Source organism: Sinocyclocheilus anshuiensis, unplaced genomic scaffold, assembly GCF_001515605.1.
Source record: "Sinocyclocheilus anshuiensis isolate Anshui unplaced genomic scaffold, SAMN03320099.WGS_v1.1 scaffold380, whole genome shotgun sequence".
In the NCBI taxonomy this organism is placed as follows: Eukaryota; Metazoa; Chordata; class Actinopteri; order Cypriniformes; family Cyprinidae; genus Sinocyclocheilus; species Sinocyclocheilus anshuiensis.
This window is the reverse complement of record NW_015557081.1, coordinates 75,598-93,123: the sequence shown is the minus strand read 5'-3', so window position 1 is coordinate 93,123 and position 17,526 is coordinate 75,598. Positions and strand designations below refer to the sequence as shown.

The window sequence follows — 17,526 nt, the reverse complement described above, 5'->3', positions numbered from 1 at the left end:
TTTTGTTTTCTTTGTGCACAAAAAGTATTCTCATAGCTTCATAAAATTACGGTTGAACCACTGATGTAACATGGACTATTTTAATGATGTCCTTGCTATACCTTTCTGGGCCTTGAACATGTCAGTTGCATTGCTGTCTATGCAGGGTCAGAAAGCTCTTGGATTTCATCAAAAATATCTTAATTTGTGTTTTGAAGATGAACGAAGGTCTTACGGTTTTGGAACGACATGAGGGTGAGTAATTAATGACAGAATTGTCATTTTTGGGTGAACTATCCCTTTAAGTCACGATTAACAGCACTGACTGAATTGTTTTACATTTTCTGATATCTTGATTTTGATAGTACTATCATAATGTGACAGGAAATATGTATATTGCATATCATACAGACAAGACACTTTAATGCCTTCTGGCAAAATCAATTCATTTGTCATTTGGTAAGCATTTTGTAGTATTTGATTCAAGAATGCTGATAGTGTCATACAGTATGATAAATGTTGTTTACAATATTGCATGGGCAAAGATGCAAAGGCTTTGTTGCCTTACAACAAAGGGGTGACCAAGGGTCGCTGTGTCAAGGTCATGTCAGGCAACAGTGAGCGACAGATGCAACAGATGGCAGAGCAAATGCTACCTCATACTGAGCCAGAGTAGCCACCAGAGGCTCATGTGGCCAACACCTGCAGTGGGTAGAAGTTTCCCCTTTAATCTCATCTGAAACAATTTCTGTGGTGTCTGAGTAGTTCCTCTGCTCGAGCCAAGAATTTGCAGGCTTTTAAAAGTTCAGCTCTACACCCTTCTTTTATTACCCATGTATGCTCAGCTGGTAAATTTGAAGTCTTTTAAGTGTAACTGGTGTCTATCAGAGACACCAGTCTACTTGAAAATCACAAATGCTTACTGTGAACTAGGAACACCTAGCAGATGTTGAGGCATCTGCTACACAGTTTTAACACATTTCCTCCTACATGAAGAACAGGGATCATGTGCGAACAAACAAATATTTAGTCTCGTATACGCAGTCTACAAGATGGATAATGCAGAAATGACATCAATTTAGTCTTATTGTCCATTCACATTCATTAGTTTGGTTGATTTGCCTGAAGACTCATTGATAACTATAACGATAAATATTTATTAGCGTCCACACCAATGCACAACTCTTTATTAGTGTCCACACCAATGCACAATATCATTCTGTTATTATAAGTGTGTGCTGCAGTTATGTCATAAGCCACTTTAAATGCTTGAGCTCTTTAAATCAGGATCAATTCTAATTGGCTGTCATTGTTTTAAGCTTGAAAAAAAAAAACATTCTGAAAGTCATTCCATTCCAACGATTTTGTCCCTCTGCGCCGTTATTGTTACAGTGGTGTGGACAGGCCTTAAGCCCTGTATGAGCCATACACTCTTAAAAATAAAGGTGCTTAAAAGGTTGTACTGATACTCATTAAAAAATGTAGTGAAGTAAAGAGTAAAAGTTGCTAATATCTTTGATACTCAGTACAACTACAAAGTATCCAAAAAGATACTCAAGTACAGTAACTAATTACATTTACTCCAATACTTTACACCTCTGCATAGAAGAACCATTTTTGGTTCCACAAAGAACCATTCAGTCAAAGGTTCTTTAAAGAACCATCTCTTTCTTACCTTTTCATAATCTGAAGATCCTACTTTCGCCACAAAGAACCTTTTGTGAAACTGTAAGTTTCTTCAGATGTTAAAGGTTCTTTATGGAACCATTTAGACAAAAAAGGTTCTTCTATGGCATCATGAAGCACCTTTATTTTTAAGAGATATATATAATCTTATATACTGTATATAAAGTAATATTAATAAGTTTACTAAAGTTTTGGTAGGACTCTTCAGTGATGTTCATGAAATAACAATTAACAACATTTTGCTGCATTTATTTTAGGTTAATACCAATTTATATAAAAAAAGTTTTGGTTACACTTTATTTTAAGATGTCCTTGTTACATTGTTATTACACAATTAAGTACTGAATAGCATTAATTACTTATTAAAGTGTTAGTATTAGGATTACGGATTGATTTAAGGGTAGTTGCATGTATTTTTTTTTATAATTTACTGTTATTACTGTAATAAGTGTGGAACAACGACACTAAAATAAATAGCTAATTCATGTTTGTTCTTAATACATACAATTAATACAATGTTCATTTTTAAAAATTACAAAAGTATGTTTAGAAATGAACATTTGTTAGATGTATGTTTATATGATTAAAATTGTTCCTTAATTTTAAATGTGTTTATGGATTTTAATATTTTTGGGGGGCAGTTGTTTGCATGGTTTAATTAATACAGGACTAATAAATAAACAGGCTGAAACAAGTTATGAAAACCTAAACCAATTAAAATTATAACTGTTAAAACTGTTTTGGACACTTTCATGCTAGTTTTTCTTGCTTTCGTTGACATTTATGTTTTTGGCAGTTAATTTTTTTGAATCCGACTACTAAACAGTTGGAAGCAATAATAAATCTAAACTTGCAATTGTGAGTTATAAAGTCCAGTTCTGAGGAAAAAAAAACACAAGCTTTATTTCTCAGAATTGCACGTTTATATCTCGCAATTCAGATTTTATAACACAAAATTGCGACTTTATATCGCGCAATTCTCACTTTAGAACTTATAATTGCAAGTTTATATCTTGTAATTCTGAGAAAAATGTCAGAATTGTCCGATAAAAAGTCGCAAATCCCTTTTTTATTTTTTATTCAGTGGCGGAAACGGGCTTCCATACAGTCCACCGATAGTCAAGATCAGAAATCAGTTAGTGTTCTGCTACATTGACTCTCTGCACATGACATAAGGGTGTTTAGTTATCTGGGAGTTCTCCTTTATCCCTGTTGGTTGACTCACCAGGCTGTTGAGGTCTGGAAGGTCAAGAGCGTAGGGCTCTGTGCTTCTCCTCTCAAACTGTGCCGCGCATGGTGCTGACTCAGGCCTGATCCCATGTTGTGTTCGCCCTCCTGAGCCGCACTGTGCCATTGAATCCTGGCCTGTTTGAGCCACCGTCCTCCCAGCCCCCATTTCTCCAGGTAGACCCGGCACAACTCGTAGTTCATAGCTGAATAGTACAGGAAGTCCAAAGCCAGGAGGACCATGACGAAAAAGCCATAAATCCACACGCCGATGAGAGCAGTGTAGTTACTAAAGTGAAAGAAAGGATGATTATGGAAGTTAGTGGCGTTGTTTATGCTCTACAAGGAAGCAAAAAAAGAAACAGGAATATTCATATCATTACAAGGAGGAATAGGCCTGATTTTCTCCTCATTTAAATCAACCGGTGCAAATAAAAGAGAGGTCAGTGCCCATGCAGTGGAAGTAAAGTGCTGTAATTGCTTTCCACTGGCCTTTCAGATTGCTTTGGCAGGATAGTGTGCAGGTGGGGCAGACTTTGCACAGCTACCCAGTGGTTTGGGATTCTATAGAGGGATCAATTTGATCTTGAGCGGTGAAATAACATTTTCATGCTTGACCTGAGTCAGGGCATGGTGACAGACTGGCCTTTATGTCACTGCTTCATTGTTCATGTCCTATTGTGGGGCTGAAGATTAATTGATTTGTTGTGGATTAGTACTGCCATGTTTCTCACAGAGATGCTTGGCTGAAACAACAGGGCTTGGTTTTTCATGCATACACCTGAGGCTGTGACTGAGTAAGATATTGCAGCCTGCGGAGCTCTTTTGCGAAGGCTTATGTCAGAGGAATTCTTTCATCATCGGAACAGACAATTTGATCTGGATGCGTGGTTCACTTGGGAATAGTGATTAGGAAATTGCACACACAGCAGGCATCAACAGAGATGTTTCAGAAACTGCGGACGCAGGCAGCAACAGTACAATCATACATCACTTTTGTTTTTATCAAGATATTGTGCTGATATTTTCAAATCCTCTTTTAATGCATTCATGTCATTTCCTAGTCATGGATGTGCTAAAATATTCAAGATTAGGAGGTGATTAAAAAATAAATTCATGTCACTTAATATTTACAAAATATATTTAAAAAAATGTATATATTAGAATAAAAGTAATGTACATATTATATTAACAACCTACTATATTAATTAAATAATAGTATTTTCTTGTAAAACATGATTGAATATTCTTTTTTATTTACAACTTTGGGAAATCAATTTTTACAGTGTACACACACACACACACACACACACATATATCTGCATATGTTTTGAGAAAAATGCTTATTTCTAAGTTCTCTCCTTCAAAAAATCAAATATTCACTTGATTTATATTCATATGTTATACTTAATAGAAAGTATATTTTAATTAATTTTTACTTAATAATATACTTAATTTCTTTGAGCTGTTTTCTTATCTTTTTGGCCAATTACAATTATTGAATTTTGAAACGGTTTTATATCATCACATATTTTTCTTACACAGTAAGAATGGGTCTTTATATATAAAAATAAATAGCTGCCAGTGCCTTTATATTTTAGGTAGGGGGTCTCTCACAACTGGGTAATGATATTTGCAGGTCCTTGACATCAAAAAGTTTGGAAACCCCCGATTTAATGAAAAATATTTTAAATGAACCTGGTTTTAACCTGTTCTGTCAGATGTTTTCTGTATCTTGCATGCATGTAGATTTGAATCTGAGGATGGCAGACAAAATCAGGCCTGCCGCAAATAAGCGAGTCCATCTGATTGTCACATTTTTCTAACCTACCTCTCAGTCAGCTGGAGGGATAAACAAGCCGTGAGGATATTCAGAAGAAAGGCATCACTCTACTGATCTCTGGTCTGGCTCACTGCACCAGAGACCGGGAGTCATTTTTCAGACTTTGTTACTTTAACAGCCTGTGGGAACATCTGAACGGCACTGCTAACCTTCTGTGGTCATTACAGCACTTTCACAACACAGCGTACGGGTCAGGACCCTGTCAGAGGAAGTTTTGGTTGGGTGCAGGCTGGCTGTGGTAGGGTTTGGATGGATGGACCAGCTACGAATGAATATGTAGGATTAATCAAGGCCCATTTTTAAAAGTGCGCGCTGAGGGCAGAGGGCAGATTACACCGTCTATCTTTTATCTCTTATCTCCCAATGAATAAAATAAAAAGTAGCAGAAAGTGTGAATGAGAAATGTTCAGAGAATTAAGCGAGATCCCAATTCAGTCGGTCAACCGACGTGACGTCGGGAGTGACCGACTGAAAGGGAACTCTAATTATTTCACACCATAGCAGCATCAGAGGTTATTTGTCATGTTTTAGGATGTGAAGAGTTTGAAATGGAGATGGAGATATTGCATGCAGTAGTTGGTATATTCACTGAGTGTGAGGAATATGTTTAAAACAGCGTAATAGTACTGCAACTGCATCTATTTTTTTTAGTCACAGTTTTTGTCTTTTGAGAAAAATATCCTTTAAACTCTCAATATTTTATCATGCCATATTCATTAAATTTAGTTAGTTTTACTCAAATGGCATCTAATAGAAGTTGACAAAAAAATTATAAAATTGAACTAAATATTCAAATATTCTATGTTTGAATATTTGGCCACGATACAATCAAATATCACTTTCAGTTGTTATTTGTTTTTCTCAATATAAGTAAATTATTATATATGTTTTTTAATCTCTCATTAATCATATGCTTATTAATCTATGAAAAAATTATTAGTGTCATTTAATTCAAGGATTTTCAAAGGGGTTGCTTAAAATATTTTACAAAATGTATATATTTTGTAAATATTTTGTAAATGTGTATATATATTACTGAAACCAAAGTTTAACTTAGTGAATTAAAGATGAATCTGCATTTTTTTTTGTGAATTATGTACTTACTTTTAATATCTCTTCTTCGGTATGATATTCATATTTTACAATATGTTATACTTAATACAGAATAAGTATTTTCCAAATACTTTAAATTGTCAATATTTTATCATGTCATATTCATTAATTTTAGTCAGTTTTACTCAAATGGAATCTAATATAAGTTGACAATAAACAAACAAACAAACATTTTATGCACGTAAACAAGTATCAACATTTAAAAAATGGCCTTACTGAATATTATTTATTACAACATTATTTATTATTTTAGTGTTTTTTAATAAATTTCTCACATTTTTGTCAAAGGTATATTAGAAATGTATTTATATTTTTATTTGTATATTCTATATATTATTTTTTTGGGTCGCAATGAAGGCTGACCAAAAAAAAAAGAAAAAAGGAATATACAAATATAAATATAAATACATTTCAAATATACCTTTGACAAACATTTGAGAAAAATATTCAAAAACATTAAAATAAAAATTAATAAAAAAAAATAAAAAATAAAATAAGAATTGAACTCAATTAAATAATTTTGTTGACAACTCGTCATTCAAAATTTAGATGGGGGTACACCATTTGAAAAAAGTGTTGACCCTTATTATGATGGCTGTTGGTTCAGAGCCCAACAAAGCAAAGTGCATGCTAGCAAAACAGTTACTCACTTGTGGGCAAAGCCGTCTGAGTTGGTGGTGAGGTTGAGCTGCATCACACTCTGAAATTCAGTTTCATTGCAGCAGTACTTGAAGGCCGTGTTGTTATGGTGACAGCAGAATATGTAGGTCTTGTTGTCTGAGAGTCGAGGGCAGTGGAAACCAAAGTGATAGCGCCCCTTGTGGTCGGAGTAAGGCTCACACACCCTGAAGTGCGCAGAGAGAGCTGCAGAGAGATAAAACTGTACGGTATGAGGGAATAAAGCAAGTCTTTCATGGGTCGATAGAGCTGAGTGATTTCAAACAGCTCGTGATCTGATTCAAGGTAGGATGAATGACTTCTGATATGTGCAAGATAGAGATTATTAAGGTGGAACAGAGGGAGAGATTTACGGAGCAGATCTTTCATGTCTTCAGTAATTAGAGCTCTGGTTGCTAAACGCATTAAATACGTCCTTTCTGACTCTCTGAAGTCTGTCATGTGGCACATTTCAACTCCAGAACCATAAGCACTGTAAAGTGAGAGTTTAATATCATAAGTGACATAACAAACATGCTCGTCTCGCGCCAAAGCGGACAGCTTCTCAACTCATGAACTAACTCACTGTCAAACAAGCCTGGCACCAGTAATTGCTCAGATAATGAAGTTCACAGAGTCTCGGAAAACATTCTAATGGCAAGGCAAATGAATGAGCAAGTATCTTGGACATTCCTCTTTTTTTCAATGAAAAATTTTGTGCTCATCAGCAATGTCCATAGACTCACTCTCAAAGTGCACCTGCTCATCTCTAAAGCTTCATATTGAGCTTTATGGAAAAGAAGAAAGCACTGTGCCGTCATTTGCATATAGATGAGAACTGTCTGAGAATGCACTATTGGTAAAGTGGAATGGACAGGAACACTAGAGTTGGATCTCTGTGAATTTGATGGACCTCGCTGTCCGTTTTTACAGTGTATTAATATTTGTGCCGGAGGCATTCTTGCTCTGAACTGTAGGCTACACCTTAGAGTCAGTACTGTTGTGGAAGAAATTGCTGAGATTTTATGCACTGTTAAAAAATATAATAAAATTGTGAAAATGAAGGAAAAAAAAAAAACAGCTATATGGTTGCCAGAACTATTTAGGTTTTATATATTAAACTTAAAATTACAGTTAAAAAAGTTTAACTGTTAAAATTACTGTATTTTTTAAAGCATGTGCAAGCTTTTCCTTGAGAAACTGCATTAAATGAATAGTTCAACAAAAATGAAAATTTGCTGAATATTCACTCACCATTAGGCTGTCCAAGATGTAGATGAGTTTGTTTCTTCATCAGAACAGATTTAGCGAAATTTAGCATTACATTACTTACTTACCAATGGATGCTCTGCAGTGAATGGGTGCCGTCAGAATGAAAACATTTTATGCACGTAAACAAGTATCAACATTTAAAAAATGGCCTTACTGAATATTATTTATTACAACATTATTTATTATTTTAGTGTTTTTTAATAAATTTCTCACATTTTTGTCAAAGGTATATTAGAAATGTATTTATATTTTTATTTGTATATTCTATATATTATTTTTTTGGGTCGCAATGAAGGCTGACCAAAAAAAAAAGAAAAAAGGAATATACAAATATAAATATAAATACATTTCAAATATACCTTTGACAAACATTTGAGAAAAATATTCAAAAACATTAAAATAAAAATTAATAAAAAAAAATAAAAAATAAAATAAGAATTGAACTCAATTAAATAATTTTGTTGACAACTCGTCATTCAAAATTTAGATGGGGGTACACCATTTGAAAAAAGTGTTGACCCTTATTATGATGGCTGTTGGTTCAGAGCCCAACAAAGCAAAGTGCATGCTAGCAAAACAGTTACTCACTTGTGGGCAAAGCCGTCTGAGTTGGTGGTGAGGTTGAGCTGCATCACGCTCTGAAATTCAGTTTCATTGCAGCAGTACTTGAAGGCCGTGTTGTTATGGTGACAGCAGAATATGTAGGTCTTGTTGTCTGAGAGTCGAGGGCAGTGGAAACCAAAGTGATAGCGCCCCTTGTGGTCGGAGTAAGGCTCACACACCCTGAAGTGCGCAGAGAGAGCTGCAGAGAGATAAAACTGTACGGTATGAGGGAATAAAGCAAGTCTTTCATGGGTCGATAGAGCTGAGTGATTTCAAACAGCTCGTGATCTGATTCAAGGTAGGATGAATGACTTCTGATATGTGCAAGATAGAGATTATTAAGGTGGAACAGAGGGAGAGATTTACGGAGCAGATCTTTCATGTCTTCAGTAATTAGAGCTCTGGTTGCTAAACGCATTAAATACGTCCTTTCTGACTCTCTGAAGTCTGTCATGTGGCACATTTCAACTCCAGAACCATAAGCACTGTAAAGTGAGAGTGTTTAATATCATAAGTGACATAACAAACATGCTCGTCTCGCGCCAAAGCGGACAGCTTCTCAACTCATGAACTAACTCACTGTCAAACAAGCCTGGCACCAGTAATTGCTCAGATAATGAAGTTCACAGAGTCTCGGAAAACATTCTAATGGCAAGGCAAATGAATGAGCAAGTATCTTGGACATTCCTCTTTTTTTCAATGAAAAATTTTGTGCTCATCAGCAATGTCCATAGACTCACTCTCAAAGTGCACCTGCTCATCTCTAAAGCTTCATATTGAGCTTTATGGAAAAGAAGAAAGCACTGTGCCGTCATTTGCATATAGATGAGAACTGTCTGAGAATGCACTATTGGTAAAGTGGAATGGACAGGAACACTAGAGTTGGATCTCTGTGAATTTGATGGACCTCGCTGTCCGTTTTTACAGTGTATTAATATTTGTGCCGGAGGCATTCTTGCTCTGAACTGTAGGCTACACCTTAGAGTCAGTACTGTTGTGGAAGAAATTGCTGAGATTTTATGCACTGTTAAAAAATATAATAAAATTGTGAAAATGAAGGAAAAAAAAAAAACAGCTATATGGTTGCCAGAACTATTTAGGTTTTATATATTAAACTTAAAATTACAGTTAAAAAAGTTTAACTGTTAAAATTACTGTATTTTTTAAAGCATGTGCAAGCTTTTCCTTGAGAAACTGCATTAAATGAATAGTTCAACAAAAATGAAAATTTGCTGAATATTCACTCACCATTAGGCTGTCCAAGATGTAGATGAGTTTGTTTCTTCATCAGAACAGATTTAGCGAAATTTAGCATTACATTACTTACTTACCAATGGATGCTCTGCAGTGAATGGGTGCCGTCAGAATGAGAATCCATACAGCTAATAAAAGCATCACAATAATCAACAAGTAATCCACACAACTCCAGTCCATCAAATAATGTCTTATGATGTGAATATCTGTGTGTTTGTAAGAAACAAATCCATCATTAAGGTTTTTTAACTTTAAACTGTCACTTCTGGACAAAATCTGAGTAGGCCTACATAACATTTCCTCCAGTGAAAAAGCCCATCCCCTGTTGTCCTCTCACATCAAAATCCACCAACAGATTTGTTTAGAACAATTTTGGACTGTTTTCACTTGTAAACAGTGCCTGATCTGTGCGTATTTCTCTCCTGATTCAGACGAGACAACTTTTTCCACTGGAGAAAGGAGCATTATGGATAGAGGACATATATTTTAATACAATGAAATTGACAACATGATGGATTTGTTTCTTACAAACATGCAGCTTTTTACTTCACAAGATATTAATTGATTGTGTGGATTACTTGTGGATTATTGTGATGTTTTTATAAAATATTTGGACTCTCATTCTGGCGGCACCCATTCACTGCAGAGAATCCATTGGTGGGCAACTCATGTAATGCTACATTTTTCCAAAACTGTTCTGATGAAGAAACACTTATCTACATCTTGGATGACCTGTGGGTGAATACATTTTCAGCAATTTTTCATTTCGGGTGGACTATTCTTTTAAGTTTTCCAGTTATTTCAAGGCAATTATTCTGATTCACACTACAACAATGAATCAGCAGAGAAGGGGTTCAGGCTTGGAAAAGACTCGCAAGAACTGGAATAGAAACAACAACTTTTAACGTTAATTGCCGTGAATCGAAGTTGAATAAGCTAGGCAAAAAATATTATGACACAGGAAACAATTTAATGTTTGCCGCATTTGACCTCTTGCTAATGACCAAAGCGTCCAATTACGTGAGTGCGCAGGCATACAGAGAGTCTGGTAATGATCGGAATAAATCAGCGCTGACAGCAGCGTGGGCCAGAGAGCCCTCCAGTGCCACCTTTGACCCTATAAAGAGCCCAGTATTACAGGGGAAGTTATTTGGCAGTGCTCAGGCTATGTATCCATCAACCAAATAGGCAATAAGGCAGGTCTCTTATATTTGGAAAGGGGGAAAAAAGAACAAAATAAAAAGCTGGGGTGTGAAATGAAAACCACCTGTTGGAGATTTTTTCGTTCTCTTTTCCACCGTGGCAGCGGGAGTATTTAAGTGTTTTTATTTTGGTACGCCACATGATCAGCACCTACTATGGCGGACAAACACCTTTCTAACAGGTCTGAAACCATAACATCAACCCTTAAAATCATGTATGACTGCCTGTTTGAGGGCCGAAGCTTACTACAGAAACCGTTTTTGGTGTGTACACTACTGTTCAAAAATTTGGGGTCAATATATATTTTTTAAAGGGGTCATATGACGTTGCTAAAAAGAACATTATTTTGTGTATTTGGTGTAACTGTGATGGCGTGTCCTTGCGCGACCAGACAAAAACAATAAAACCCATTACAAACGAGGCATTTGTTGCATCCAGTGGGGACATAATTACTGATTATAATGACTTATACTGTCTTTTTATGTGTTGCGTTGTGTATCGCGCCGCGTAAACATAAAACCATGTCTGCATTTGTGATCGGAGAAACAACAAACAACAAGCTCTACTCTACACTGCTCAAAACTCGCGTTTGAATCATCAGTGGCAAATTCTTTAAATATAAAAACTTACTTAAAGGCCGTGACTCAGAAGCGCCAGACTGTCCTTGCAAAGTTGCAACTGCCCCACTTTATAGAAACAACCTTTGTGCACAGACGCAATTGTAGTCTACTCTACCAGGATCAGGAAACAGTCCTCCATAAAATGTGCTGCACACATCTGAATATTTGGGTTGAACTGTTCTGGAACAGTGTTGTAAATACAACTTAACCACTAATTTCTAGTTGTGTCCTCTTTTGGAAGACCAAAAAAAAAGGAGTTTCGCTTTCACAACGATACACACAGCGTCTCCACGACATGGCGGCGGCAGCAACAATACTACAACGAGAATCAAAGTTACGCCTTCTTTCTTTAACATTTGGGCGGTGTTATGCAAATCTTCCCACACAGTGACGTAGACATGTGGGGGGCATGTTTAAACGAGGCATTTTAGGAGGGCGTGGACAAGTCTTAACTTTTATAAAGAATATCTCTTTGGGTTTGAAACTTTAGTCTTTGCAACTTTAGGGATCTTATCAATGCACGATCAGCTTGTAACACTCCAAAGAGAAAGGAAAATTTGAAATTGCATCATATGACCCCTTTAAAGAAATTAATAATTTTATTCAGCAAGGATGGATTAAACTGATAAGAAGTGACAATAATGACATTTATATTGTTAGAAAATATCTCCATTTCAAATAAATGCAGATTTTTAAAAACATTCTATTCATTAAAAAATCCTGTAAAAAAAATATCACTGTTTTCACAAAAAATATTAAGCAGCACAGCTGTTTTCAACATTGATAATAAAAGGAAATGTTTCTTGAGCACCAAATCAACATTAGAATGATTTCTGTAGGATCATGTGACACTGAAAACTGGAGTAATGATGCTGAAAATTCAGCTTTGTCATCTCAGGAATAAATTACATTTGAAAATCTATTAAAAACTCATTTAAATTGTAATAATATTTCACGATATTACTGTTTTTATGTATTTTAATTGTGATTTAGTCTCACAATGTGGCTTTGTTGCAATATGACTTTATATCACTTAGTTGCTACTTTATGTTTCACAGTGTCACTTTATTTATTTATTTCGTTAAACTTTTCTCAAGATTACCATTTTTATTTTGTACTCTTAAGGTGGAAACAGGCTTCCATATCTTGATGTTGGTTTCGTGCTAGTCTCGTTAGTGAAAGAAATATTTGGAAATAAGTGATGTAATCTTTACTGCCTTCAGCAGTCTGATGACAAATGAGAACATTTTAGGCTTCAACAAAATAGATATACCAAAACATGAATACATCAAATGCAATTTTAGCATGCAAAGAGCAACACCATGGTTCATTCTTTAGCATTTTTATTCTTTTTAATTCAGCACAAACATGTGTGTTAATGCAATCTGTTAATTAGCCCTGAATAAATAAAAACATTGTTCACTTGTGTATTTGTTAATTGAATAATTAAGTCACTTTTAGAGTATAAATAACTCCTTGATGCAATAAAACTCAAATGTGTTATCAGTAAATAAACATTGTCATATAAACAACAAGTCAAAAGCAACACTGATTTAATGACTTGTGCTCAGTAAGTGAGACAAATTAATTCAGTAGCCATTCAGATATGTGTTTTTGATTCACTGAAAAACAACCAGACTGTTGTGTCGGCTGTATGTTTTGTGAATTCCCAGGTTCTAAGTGCAAAAGTACAGTGTTTTATCTGTGTTGGTGGAAGAATGCACATTCAGGAACCGTGAACAGAACCAAAAGTCATAAATCATTTAATTCAGGTGTTTTTTAAACCATAGAACCGGTTCCCAGTCCTACTTAACACTGAGCTTGGCAAGTGCTTTTCCTCAGACTTCTGCTCTTTCAGATAGTTCAGCTGAGAGAGATGTGTCTGAATGCTAAAAAGTGCACCATGACGATTCTCTCTTTGCATACAAAAGGCGCACAAGACATTTGCTCAGAGAAAACCAAAGATGAATAGCAAACTCTTTCATGCCTATTGAAGTGAGCTCAGTCAAGAGAGTCTACTAAATGTTTTAAGGATACTGACGTTACCATAAATGGATAGGTTTATGACTATTAACCTCAGGGAACGGCAGATTTTGGATGGGGTAGAATGCCTCATGAAGCCAAACGCGAGCTGTGTGGACTCGTAAAGGTGAAAGTTCACCCTCTTGTGGGAGTTTTGGCAGATGAAGGAAGTCAGCATGTGTTTTCTGGCAGAGAGAGCAGATCTACCTGCTTGTGTTTTATAATGATAGTGGACTGTAGCTCTCACTCATTATAACTAGTTACATGACTGCACTGCAAAGAACATTCCATGAAAGAAATATTAAATATTCACAGATGTTTGAATAAGGGCCTTGTCCTCAAGTTACTTTTGGGTAATTGTGTCTGTCTATGTTAGAATTAACATGTCTGCACTCACTGGAGAATGGCAGCAAAATGGTTTATGAATGACACTGTGCGACATTTCTCCATGATGTTCAGCCATTAGGTTTGTGAAAAAAAAAGAACTGTGTTCTCTGCTTCTTGCCGTGCTCACTTTGGGGACAGGTTTCGCTTCATTTGAGATATTTATCTCTTCCGTGTCGGGTGAGATATGGCTCAGGAGTTACATAAACAATCTCAAAAGTCTGTGTGTGTGATACTTCTGACTCCGCTTGTGTGTTGAAATATCCTGGGGTGAATTCACTAAACAGTTGTGCCCCTTCAGTGTGCACTAATTCAGCACAAAAACACTCTCAATCCAGTTTAAGCAGACGCTAAATGCATTGAAATGTGACATTTTGAGTAATTAGCATTTTCTATATTTTTTTTTTACTTGAAGTTTATTGAAACTTTGAACCTTTAGACAAAATATGTAAAAAAAAAATGTTTGTATGTGTGTATGTATCATATTTGATAAATTAGCGTTTAATGGTAATTTATTAATCACAACAAAAATATTTTCATTGCATTTACAATCTTTGAAGAATTTCTTTTGGTTTCATTTAGTTGTTTATAAAGAAACTATCTTTGCTTTTTTTTAGCAGTCAAAAACAGCCACAAAATTGCATCTGTATATAAATATCAACTTTTATGCAAATATACATACATACTACTATTCAAAAGTTTGTGGTTGATATGATTTTGAAATTCTTTTTAAGTCTCACATGCTCACTAAGGCTGCTTTTATTTGTAAATAAATAAATCACAGTAAAAACAGTAATATTGTGAAATAATATTGCAATTTAAAATAATTGTTTTCTGTTTTAATATATTTTAAAATATCATTTATTCCTGTGATGGCAATGCTGATTTTTTCTGTCTTTTGAATTTTCAGTGTCATATGTATCCTTTAGAAATCATATATATGCTGATTTGGTGCTCAAGATTTCTTACTATTATCAATGTTGAAAAAGGTTGTATATAAATTTTTTTTCTGGATTATTTGAAAAGAAATGTATTTGAACAAAAAAAGAAAAGAAAAAAGTAACATTATAAATGTCACTTTGATCAATTTAATGCATTTTTGCTGAATAAAAGTGTTAATATCTTTCCAAAAAAAAAAGGATCCCAAACTTTTGATTTGGAGTATAAATATACAGTATATATAGTGGAGCAATGCTGTACAGTCAAATATGCCAGATTGCGATAGTCTCCTGATTTATCCATAACCTAGCGCTCAAACCTCGCTTACAAGATTGAGAATTGCTCTGTGCAAATTGCATTCAGGCAATTTTTTTGGCCATGTTTGGGCCGTTACCTGATTTGCATAATTCCTTTAGTGAATCGGGTGCTAAAACAACACAAACAGCATTTGCAAATAAACGACTGTCAGCAGGCACAATTCATTCTTAGTGAATTCCCCCTGAGTAAGGTACGTCTGGCTCCGCTTGTCTTGAAACATTGCAGAGCGAGTGAATGGGACTACAAAATGAAAAGGTATTTGTATAAATATTCCCCAAATATTTCTCTCATTCAGTTTCTCTCCCTCTCTTACATCCTGTAACAACAGTCTAGTCTTCGGAGCTCGATCCAAACACACATCTGTCATGGCCCTGGCCTTTAATATAATGGCAGAATCAGGCTTGAGGCTTTTGTACTGGCTGTTTGTCTTACAGGAAATGTGGATGTAGGTATTGAATTAATCTGAGGGCCATTTGATGAAATGTTTTGGCGAGATTCTAGTGAGTAGATGAACAGTAGTAGCGGCTTATGCTTTGCATTAAGATGTCCATTTAATGAGTTTTGCTGGGAGTTGAAGAGTAAAAAAAGCAGATTAGATTCAGATTGAATTCAGTTGAATGTGAGTTGGATGCAAGTTTTGAACCAGAGGTTTATTAAAGAGTCAGAAAAGATGAGATCATTTGTATGACAAATTTACCAGAATAAACCATGTATGAACTCCACAGCTTCAAGTATGTGATCAAATCTTCATAATAAAGACAATTGTTATTTAATCAAAAATACAAATACAAATATAGTGTACAATAATATATTTGTTTTTTAGGGTCAGGAATGCATCATTTTATGACCATGAAGTCCTATGTAAATCAGACTTTTGCAGGTTTTTGTTTCAGGATGGTTAGTAGACCACAAATGGCAGTTTTTTTGGGAATAAATGAATCAAAATAATAATCTGCGTATATCTTTATGCATCATATTTTATAAATTAGGGTTTTATGATAATTTATTAATAAAAAATAATTGCATCCATCTTTTAATTGCTTTGTGGGTGTCAAAAACAACCACAACACTCTTCATATATATATATATATATATATATATATATATATATGTCTGTGTGTGTGTGTGTGTGTATACATACATACACACACACAAAATTATTAACATGTATTTAATTTTAATTTTTAATTATTGTATTTAAATTTGTTTCAATTTAATTCTTTTATTAATTAAAAAAAAGTTTTTTTTTAATCTAATAATAAATAGATTTTTTGACTGTGTTTGTGGCGTTACTAGACCAAAAATGGCAGTTGCTTCTTGGAACGCTACACAAATGGTAAACTAACGTTTAGGATGTTTCAGTTTATTTTGCACATGCTAGATGGCCCATTAATTGCTTTCAGTGACATCATAGGCATACTTTAACCTCTGCACGTGTTTGATGCTTGTCTAACAAATCACTGCACACTTTGCCGGGCAGAAAGAACAAATAGGTCAGTTTTCAATCTTAAATGACTCATGTTGAGTCATCAGTCCAAATGCAGTCATCAGTAACTGTGAGAAAGTCAAAGTTGAATAAGAGTTTCTACCTTAAGTCAGATCCTTAAAATTGTGACTCATTCTGCAACACGTCCAAGTCATGACTTCTGAGGGCACGTGCCTGACTGAGATTGTGTTCTAATGTAAAACGCAAACCTGCATAGAAATAATATAAATATGCAACACCTGTTTGATCTGGTCTTACCTGCAGTGGACAGCAGGATAAAGATGACGGCCAGGGTGTTGAAGGACCAGCGGCCGTTCATGGTCATCTCTCAGCCCTCATGAAGAAAGTCAACACACACTCAGTTCTCACCGCCTGGTGGTCATTTTATTCTGCAAGCTCTGGAAGAAAACACACACACACACACACACACACACACACACACACACACAATGACAATATACAGGTGTTTAAACTTTATATTCTCTGATCAAGACTTAAAAATTCAGTCATCATTTACTAACCCCCATGTTGTTCCAACATGAAATGTAATGGACTGAACAACTCGTGCATTATTTGAACAAAGACATCTGTTGGGCTTGAGTTACAGATGCAATAACTGATAAGATGGAGCTACAGCTGGTGTTACACCGATCCTTTCATTATTGCTGTCAAAAGGGAACTAAGCTCTAAGAAAAAACACACACACACACACACACACACACACACACACACACAATGACAATATACAGGTGTTTAAACTTTATATTCTCTGATCAAGACTTAAAAATTCAGTCATCATTTACTAACCCCCATGTTGTTCCAACATGAAATGTAATGGACTGAACAACTCGTGCATTATTTGAACAAAGACATCTGTTGGGCTTGAGTTACAGATGCAATAACTGATAAGATGGAGCTAC

At 35.1% G+C, this 17,526-nt stretch overlaps 1 protein-coding gene across 2 annotated transcripts in view; it reads right to left on the bottom strand.

The window, feature by feature from the left end:
* Positions 1–17,000, bottom strand: part of LOC107676911 (uncharacterized protein KIAA1644 homolog) — a 22,987-nt gene extending 5,987 nt beyond the window's left edge. The window contains exons 1-3 of one of the 2 annotated variants that reach the window (XM_016471648.1): positions 16,865–17,000; positions 8,366–8,579; positions 2,891–3,181 (exon numbers count right to left, since the gene is read on the bottom strand). In XM_016471648.1, coding sequence (XP_016327134.1) covers positions 2,891–3,181; positions 8,366–8,579; positions 16,865–16,931 — 572 coding nt within the window. In that variant the 5' untranslated portion in view covers positions 16,932–17,000. Of the gene's footprint in view, positions 1–2,886; positions 3,182–8,365; positions 8,580–16,864 lie in introns of those variants that run through there. The other variant, XM_016471647.1, reaches the window with a different exon arrangement.
* Between the last annotated feature and the right edge of the window lie 526 nt (positions 17,001–17,526).